The sequence below is a fragment of the Ananas comosus genome, linkage group 3 (genome assembly GCF_001540865.1).
Source record: "Ananas comosus cultivar F153 linkage group 3, ASM154086v1, whole genome shotgun sequence".
NCBI lineage: Eukaryota > Viridiplantae > Streptophyta > Magnoliopsida > Poales > Bromeliaceae > Ananas > Ananas comosus.
Genome location: NC_033623.1, coordinates 16510665 through 16520510, shown reverse-complemented (window position 1 = coordinate 16520510; position 9846 = coordinate 16510665). Strand labels below are relative to the sequence as shown.

At 34.6% G+C, this 9846-nt stretch overlaps 1 protein-coding gene across 3 annotated transcripts; it reads right to left on the bottom strand.

The window, feature by feature from the left end:
- LOC109707030 (probable methyltransferase PMT21) lies at window positions 1197-8029 on the bottom strand. 3 transcript variants are annotated; one of them, XM_020228075.1, is made up of 8 exons: window positions 7943-8029; window positions 6498-6788; window positions 5950-6098; window positions 5250-5445; window positions 4729-4939; window positions 3550-4222; window positions 2982-3059; window positions 1197-2484 (listed from the first exon to the last, which is right to left on the bottom strand). In XM_020228075.1, the coding sequence occupies exons 2-8, from the start codon at window positions 6765-6767 to the stop codon at window positions 2247-2249; spliced, it is 1815 nt and encodes a 604-aa protein (XP_020083664.1). In that variant the 5' UTR covers window positions 6768-6788; window positions 7943-8029; the 3' UTR covers window positions 1197-2246. The 3 variants fall into 3 exon arrangements, with proteins under 3 accessions (XP_020083664.1, XP_020083662.1, XP_020083665.1); XM_020228073.1 differs by lacking the exon at window positions 7943-8029 and adding an exon at window positions 7729-7921; XM_020228076.1 differs by lacking the exon at window positions 7943-8029 and having other exon boundaries at window positions 5950-6072; window positions 6498-6636.

Here is a 9846-nt window from a genome sequence, read left to right as displayed (position 1 = left end):
TTTTAATTTTAATGATTGCATTTGCTAAACTTTATCAAATATTTCAATAGATTCCTCTCCTCAAGTGAACTTACTAATTACACTACAATCTTAATCGAATATCATTTATATAATTCTGTAAGGCTTCAAAATATATATGTAAAAAAATTATTTTTTCTCTTTTAGTATTGATAATTAAGTTAGGGGATTGAAGTTTTATATGAAAGAAGCATGTAACGTGCTATTTTTTTCTCAAAATAAAAGTTAGATGATCGAAGAAATGGTTGAACCAAACTTTAATTTTCATTATTTTTTTATACGTTCAAATACAACAAATATTTTTTTTCAATGTTTTGAGGCTTTATAAAATTAGATACATTACATACAACAAAAATAATTATGTATTCGATAATCAATAACTTTAATTAAAAAAAATTATTAAATTATTTGATAAAGGTTAAAAGTTCAAGCGCCCGATTTATAAAAGAGCTAAAATTCAAAAGATCTTTGTATTTTTTTTTTTTTCAGTATACAAATAGCATTTCTCTTTCAATATAGAAAAAATGTATTGCTCAGTCAATCCTCCAGACGTGTTGGGATCCAACTCACGTGCGATCCAACGGATGGTCAACAGCTTCTTCTGGTAGAAAACAAAAATTACTTAACCCAAATAAGGCTCAAATGTCAAATCATGCCTAGTAGCAAGCACACCATTCTATCAAATTTCGTTTATTTTTTAAAAAATAAATTTAGCTAAAAATATGAATTAATTAAAATTCGAACTTCGTTTATATAATTTGATTTTTCATTGCATGTAATCTCAAATTTTAAACTATCCACTGCGATGAGAAATTTCATGTTTTGTGGTAATTATAAAAACAATTAAAATCTAAAAGCTAAAAAATTGAAAATACAAATCATGTATCTCAACATAATTTACAAATCAAATCGGGAGAAAAAAAAAAGAAGAAGTTCATAACATGTACGCCTTTGCAACTGCCGGTCAACGGCCGGTGCGCTCCGTAAACATATTGACAAATACAGGGCGATTTTTCTTTGTCGAAAAGACGAAAAGCAACTGCAGGAAAAAAATCCAACTAAAGAAAAATAAGCATTCTAGTTGATTCATATTTCTAGCTAAGTTTATTTCTAAATGAAATAGACAAAATGAATAACATACTACCTATCTCTCTCTCAATTTTTTTTTTTAAAAAAAAAAAGCATAAGAACTACAAATTTGTGAGCATGGATATGAAAATTCATCCATATTCATCTCAGGCCACGATACCATAACTTTTGCAATCCAAGAAACACACACTATGCAGCATTGTAGCACACAACTTACTTCAATGATATTTTACTTACTAACACTCATTCAACCACCATTGCACGGAACTAATTGAATACATAAAAAGTTTTAGATGTAATTGCCATTTATCCGGTTGCTTCAACAATTATGGAATATGAAATTCTACTGATGCTCCTTGCTAAAGAATACACAAAAATTGATTAATCCTAACTTCAAGATTTCTAAATTCGATCTTGCAGTATGTTTTTGGCGAGCCTACATAATAAGAGAAGTCTGACTCAAAGAATCTGAGGATTTTCTCTGTATATACCTTCTATCCTAAACTACTTTAATTAGTCTTTATTTAGGACTTTTTTAAAAAATAATCCTATAAAATTATCTAATTAGATAAATAACCCTATGAATTTTTCCCACATGGCGGTGAATTATTCTCCGTCTTTCACTTATTAACTGTTTCTTTCTATATCTCATATATAATCCTAACGACCACATAACAATTTTCAACAAATTACATATAATTTTAACAACGTGAAAATTCTAATAATCTATCCCTACAATTTTATATAATCTTAACAATATGAAAATCATAATAATCTATTCATACAATCCTAACTATCAAATAAAAATTCTAATAATCCACTTATAATTCTAGCAACCTCACTTTTTTCTATTTATTATATAATTCATATACAATCTTAATAAATGCGGTAAACGATTCACCGCCTGTAAAAGGTATGAGTGAATGCGGTGAACGATTTACCGCATTCAAAAGGCATAAGTGAATGCGGTGAATGATTCATTGCCTTTAAAAGCCATGAGTGAATGTGATGAACGATTCACTACTTTTAAAGCATGAAAGAATGCGGTGAACGATTCACCGCGTTTGCCAAATATAAATTTGGCAGGATTATTTTATAAATTATAGAGTTTTAGAGGATTATTTTGTAAAAAAGTCCCTTTATTTACTCGCACTTCCATATTGTTCACTGTGCTTTGGATACCAAAGTTTCTTCTGGCATATTAGCAGCTTCTCCTTTTCAATGTTGTATTCAGTGTCCTTCTTCTGGCAATCCCATCCCATACCTCTGGCGATGGTCGCTATGGAATCTATGAAATAGCTAGACTCGCGGATAATAGCATACCCACTTGGTCGTAGGATCCGATCCATCTCGAGGAGCACATATTTCACCTCACATCTGTCAACATACGAGTGCAAGGATGAAAAAAAAAATATATATATATATATATATATATATATATATATATATATATATAGTAATGCATGCAATTTTTAGAATAAAGCTTGGTAGATTTAAATATACTCTTAAGTTGAGCAAAGCTTTACCAATCAGCATAACAAAGATAATAATAGGGCTTTTGATATGAGAGGCATGTAACTCTAGGACAAAATGTTCTTAATCTTTTTTAACTAGCATACTACTTCGTATCAATTTTTTAATTGTTATATGAATTGGTTTATCACCTCCTACTTATTTGAGAAAAAATTAAAACTAGTGCATTGCCTGAAACAAACAAGTAGATTAAAATTAGCTTTCTATCTATTTGAGAAAACTTCAAACTAGCTGCATTACCTGAAACTGAAGAGTTAATGAGCTTGTTCTTCATGCAAAAGAAAAACGAAAAGAAAAGGGGGAAAAGGAATCAAACCAAGAATCTGGCTCACATAATATACCTGTGACTTTCAGCAGTAAACAGGCCATCGAGGTGCAAGAGATCATATGTTCGAGGATAAGTTGAGAAAGCCTCACACCTGTAAATGGACAGGACAACCAAAAAGTAACTATATTTTTAACTGCAAAAGCGGATAATAAGTAGAAAGAATAGCAGAATTAGACATAAAAACATATTGCACAAGAAATAAAACCACTGGATTCACATAAGTAATAACAAATATTAAACCACCTAAGCTCTCATCTTCCCAAAAAGCATGATGTGATACTAGCAAAGTTTATAAATGAGTATGTCAGGCTGCATATTCATTCTAATCTAGATTTCAGAAAAACAATTCTCGCTATAAACAATGCAGAAACAGTAGCTGTGCTCGCTAGAAAAGAAATTTTGCAACCTAAAATGTACTAGTAAGTGAATCACTTCCGTTTTTCCTTGTTTTTATCAAGTAAAACACATCATGTTAATCTCAGTGAACACTAAAACCTTCGTTATGCCAAAAAAAAAGAAAAAAAGAAAAAAAGAAAACTCTCAATATAATATAGAAGTAGAGATGAATACAATTGACTTACCAATCATGGTAGGTACCAATCAGTCCCCGGTCATAGACCACACCAAGTGAGTTCACACCATAAGAAGAAACAACATTCATCACCCACACAGGGTCATTTATAAGTGCAGCAGCAAAGCCCCCATACAGTGTATTCATATCCATAACATTTCGAATTTTATCACTTCCAAGAGCAGGAAGGAAACTCTTATAATGGTTTGCCCTCGCTTTCCACTTACTGTTATCATGCTTAAATCCACCAGAATTCCCACCAGGAACCATGGTGATCCGCTCTGAAGCTACATCTAACCGGTCAGGCCATTTAGGAGTGGAGTTTAGTCCAAATTTATTGAAATTAGGGTTTGGAACGGTTAAGCATGAGCGGAGCGGAGTATACCACACAGAATCTGCATCCATGCTGTCATCACACTTTGAAGGGTAAGTAGCAGGATTCAGCTTATCATAGCAGCTGTTATCTAGAGCTTTTTGCCACACAGCAATGTCACCCTTTTTATTGTATAGTTTGAAGCACAAGCTTGCAAGCAATTTCTCTAATTTGTCAAAATCAGCTTTTTTTTCCTCTACTGTTGTGTTCCACCCATGCCATCGGTTTTCATAGTTTATGGGAGGCCCAGAGAGCACCCAGAACCCACCAGGCCTAAGTAGTCTATGCACTTCCATTAGATAAATGCCGCCTGAAATGTTATAAAGTACAATTTAGAGTGGTGAATAGATGGAATCACCACAAAACTACTTAGGAGAGTATCGAAAATGACTTATGAAGGTTGGAAAAGGGGGCTGTTTTGCATATATGCCCCTCCAAATAGGCAGTATATATATATATATATATATATATATATATATATATATATATATATATATATATATATATATAGAAAGTTTAAATTTGCATGTGTGCCCCTGAGAGAGAATTTTATTTGCATTCATGCCCCTGCCAGGGTACATAAGCAAAAGCTGTTTTAGCATAGATGAACTTGGCAAGAAAACATGTGCAAGTAAGCAAGGTTTTCAAGGGTATGCATGCAAATACTGATTTCACGGTAGACTTTATGGCCATTTTGCATATTTGAGGGTCTATATATATTTAAAATACCTCAAAAAAGCCGAAGTAGAGAACAAAATGATTTCAAATCATCATTCGTAAAACATAAATGTGACTTGAAGAAAAAAAATAAGTTACCAAATTCCGTCCATGGGATAAGGCATCTCGAACAGTGGGCCAAATCAAATGAATTGGATGGAAAAGGAAGACGTTGAGTAGAAATAATGCCTAAAATTGCTGGAATGCCACGTTCGAGAGCAAATTGTATTTGAGCCTCATGATTGTCTCTAGGTGCAAGTGAAACCGTCAAAACTCCACGGTCTAATAAATCACCTCCCCAGCTGGCAACCTAATAATGTAAAACAAAAACAAAAATATTAATAAAAAAGGTAACAAGTAAATACAAGTAATGCTACATATATCTCATCAACCAAAATGCCCTTGACGAGTTAGTATAGTACAGGTGGCAGCTAGTGACAGAATGAGCTTTCTAAGATTCATAGTTGACAACTGATGCATTTGCTTGAAATTTATTCTCAAATGTATCCTTCATACATAAGGATATAATAAGGTAAAAAAAAAAAGAAACTGAATTGACTGAAGAGGGCCTTTAAATTGTTACACTGTCAAAATTGTTTCGTCTGTAATTGAATACTTACCCCACAGCCAGTGTCAATAGCAGTTCGGACAGTTCCGTCCTTCATTTCAGGTATTAGACTTTGCATCAGATCAAGATAGGCGCCAACTCCATTTGGGAACATAGTACCTCCCCCAGGGAAGAAGAATTTATCACCTTCTTTCCTTAGCCAGTGCTGATTTGATTTCCGATTATTTATCCAGTCATAAGGAACATTTCTGGATAATGTAAATACATGGGTGTAGCTTCAGTATAGAGTTAAAGATGTCTTGAATGATTAAGAAGGATGGTAAAATGCATGAGTACTCCCCTGTACTTGCAAAATACTGCGCTGAACTTTTCACTTAAATATTTCAGTCCCTCACTTTATATAATGCAGTCACATCCCTGAGAGTCCAACATACGCCACGGTAGTTTAGTTACATGCTCCCCTTTCCTGTAAAACAACCACTTTACCCTTCAATCATTAAATGGTCCCTCATTTCAGTCTATTTTAAACAGGGTTAAAATGGTTATTCAAAGTGGAAGGGTCACATGCTCAGCATGTGACTGAACAAGCGATAGCTATTTTGGATGGCCTAGTACAAAACTGCAATATATAACAATGTTTATGGGCTAAAATGTTTAAGGGAAAAGTTCAGGACAAGTCACAATATCGTGAAAGTACGGAGACTATTCAAGCATTTTACCCGAAAAAGGAACTGCAAGTAGAAGGAAACTACCTATACCAACATTCATTTCTGCTCTTCGGCCATCTAATTGGTGGCTTGTACCCATCAGGAGGAGGCACCAAACATTCTTCTCTCTCAGTCATTGGCGGACAGTGGCGTTCCATGTAAGTCAGTCTGTAATTACCATACTTCTTCCACCTCTAATGGTTGAAAATAATACGAGGAATAGATCTAACGGTAAAAAACTTACAAGCACCAAGTACTTGGTACTTTTACAAGCACCATAGCTGGACTATATATATATATATATATATATATATATATATATACATTAAACTGCAGCGTGCATGCAAAAATGTGGCATCCAAGAAGAAAAGGGAATGTTGAAGCTTCAGTATGATCTTGTTCGTCGCAAACAAAATAAAGAAATCATTATAAACCAAATTATCCTTTCAAAAACATGAATTTACACTGCTAAGTAAACCTGAATCAAATTTGAATTTCCAGCTCATTAAATAGACCTTTTCTATAGAGTTCTGCAATAAACAGCAATGGCATCTTATATTGGCAATGCATCAGAAAGCAGAAATTACACATACCCTAGGGTCTGTGCACGGCGTGTAATCTTGATAATCACTGCTGCACTCTGGAAATACAACAGGCTTAATTTTGAGGGGGACGACTGTCGTCTCTTTGAGTGGTCGAATTAGAGGAACTGCATCCTTATTAAAGAATCTGTTTTTCTCAGAGCAATAGATTCCTCCAAGGTAGAATGAAAATCCACATAGTACCATGAGCATCAAGGACATTGGTACAACTCGGGACCTTTTATTAGGGTAAATCCCCGATTTGGAATCTTTGTTCGTCATTATGTGCTACAAATGAAGTCCCTGCGGGAAACAAGAAGTTGATATAGCTCAAGAAACTTTGATCGATGACGATAACATAACAAGATATTCAATAAAATAGTTATGCATGTTCAACCATTTAATTGTGTTCTGAACAAAGATATGTTTCTTTCATTAAAAATGTCTTTAACTAGTATATCGTCAATGGACTAGAATTCCATCTATGAAAGCGGAATTAACATAACGTGCTGTTATCTCAAAACCAAACGGTGAAATGAATCAGAAGTATTTGCGATCCCACTACAAAAACTGAAATTGCAAACCTTTAGATAGAATATTGTTCAACTATCCTTGTATGACAACCAAAAATGCCAAATTTTTCTGTAATTCACCGAAACTATTTGCTCAATAGCTCAACGAGATGATTTAAGAAACAAAGCGGTGCGTAGTGGTAGATCTCCTGTCACCACAACTACAACATCAAGAGCAATAATTGGGATAAAGTTAGAGGTTATGTTATTCCTCGGTTAAGCTGGGATAATCCGGCTTGTCCAAAACAGCTATTCTTCTGATTTATTTTTTTTTTCCTCGGTAGCATTTATGGGAACAATTATTCCCCTGTAATGCCACAACAAAGTAGTGCCCAAGGAATGTCATAACCCAAATAAATTAACACATTAGTGCAACATAAAATATGATAACCGACACAAGTCAGAGTAGAAGAGCAATGGCTCACTTTAAAGAATACTTTAAACAAAATGGAAATTAAGGATCTCGCAAAAATATGATTCATCTAAGCACAGAAAGATACAATTAACTGCAACCCATTTTGAGCGAAAAATCCAAACAAATCATAAGCTCACGCGCAACCCCCTCCGAGGAACAACCCATCGAAATTTGCACATAAAAAAGGTGATACACATTTGAGATAAGCTCACAAAACCAATCTAAGCTTAAGAAAGGTATAGAGCAGTAGCAGTACCTCTCAAAAGCTCTCTCTTTTACTGATAGAAGCGTGGAGTGGAAGGGGAAAAAGTGGCGATTTAGCTCTAGATAGAGGTCTCAGATCTAAATTGAAATGTAAAAAGGCCCAGGAAAGAAAAAAAAAAAAAGAAACTGCTCCAACGCGTATGCAATGCAATGCATTAAATTTGAATTCATTTCTAATAACTAAAACCCCGGATGCTCTGAACGACCTTTATAGCTGTTCGACTTCGGCGGCGGCCGCTTCTTACTTTCACAGGTTACTCGGATACAGCTACTAGCGAGTAGCGAGTAGCGACTAGTGAGGTAACTGTATTTTTATTTTTTTTCTTTTTATTTTTTGAAAGAAGAGATGAAAAGTTTTAATCTGCTCACCAAATAAGCCACCAAAAAGCTCCCCCCACATAATAAAATTGCCGATTTAATTATTAATTGTTGATTTAATATTTTTGAATTACTTGTTTGCACGATGAACCAGAAATTTAATAGAATAACAAAGGAAAGCCTAATAAAATGTTAATTACGTGGGGTCCCAACTTTGAGTTGGAGAACGATGAGTGATTTATGTAATACAATTGGAGCATTTATTGGAGTGAAAAGAGGATACATGTAATCTACACACAAAAATTCTATATTTTACTACCTATGAGCTTATGTTATTGCTCATCAACGTACATGTAGGTCGGTCGAAGTAATTGTATAGGGATACATCAATTGCTTACGGAATTGTCTATTATTTGCTCCCAAAAAGTGTAACTAGTCAGCGTTCCGTCCATAAGAAATGAATCATTACCGTACTACCCACATTTCTTTTGTAGGTGCGAAAAATTCTCAACGTAATGCACATATGCCCATATTTCCTGTCAAAGCAAAAAACAGAAGTTGTTGCAATATATACTCTTTGGGCAAATTTAATCTTTGCAAAAGGAAAAATATGGTCTTATTTAATCCAAAGCTTGGAGAGGGGGATCATGTATTTGTACAAGTTCCCTCATATACCTTCCATATTTTTTCTTATCCTCGTTTCGAGGGTTTCGCCACTTGCATTAGGCGCCAAACTCCATCTTCGTACGATTTTTGTTTACCAATTCATATTGCATTAGAAGTTATGAGGGCATCCGAATAAGAAATATCAAGTATGTATAAGATGTATTGAGTTGAGCCGTAGAACTTCGAACATAGATATAAATGTTTAAGGTTTTCATCAAGTGATGTTTCGAAACAAATGTGTAAGGAGAATCTATCTATGTACAGAAAAAGAAAAATCGTAGCCAAAGCTGTGAAACAAAACGATCAGTGACATATTTACTGGTGAGAAAGTGACACGATGGCACGCTTTAAATTCGGGGCCAGTTGTAACGCGTTCTGCGTTTATCTGCAACGAGCAACACTTTCCTAATTCCTACGTGAGACGACGACGATCTGTACCCCCTTTCCCACATTGAAGTGCGCTCATGTGCTCGATCGCCATGCGAACGAAGATGCATGTCGCGTTCGAGACATTAAAAGCGTGGGCCCACTCGTCGGAGATACTCGTTCACACGTGCGAACCGAACTCATTTCCCGATCTGATTCAACCGAACCCATCATCTAACCATTTATGATTGCGCAATTCGAGCTAATGTATCATTAGTTGGCCCCTGGTATATAAATCGGGCTGGGTTCGGGTGTAATAACTTGTTCCCTTTTATTTGATCCCACTAACCGATAGCTTGGAACTTTTTTTTTTTAGAAATATTTTTTTAGAAATAAATTTTGCTGAAAATATGAAGTAATTACGCTTCAAATTTGAAATCTCAGATACCAACCATCAAACATTTTTCCACTTGCACTAAAGACAGTCAGTTCCAAATATTATTGATCGATCGGCTGTCACAAATATTTAACGAGACATACGTTTAACCGGACATGACAATCTTATGGCCGTATTCTGTTTAGGTAGTTTGGTGCACTGGACAAAAGATTTCCAGTCAAATCTGTCGGTCTGTTGCTAAAAAATTGGGGCCGGGCTTATTTATAGATGTAGTTTTCCGAGATAGAAATATGACAAAAGATAATATTAATCCTAATTCCGCATTATTATCGTGATAATAAATTTTCAGTTCTTTCGCCTTGT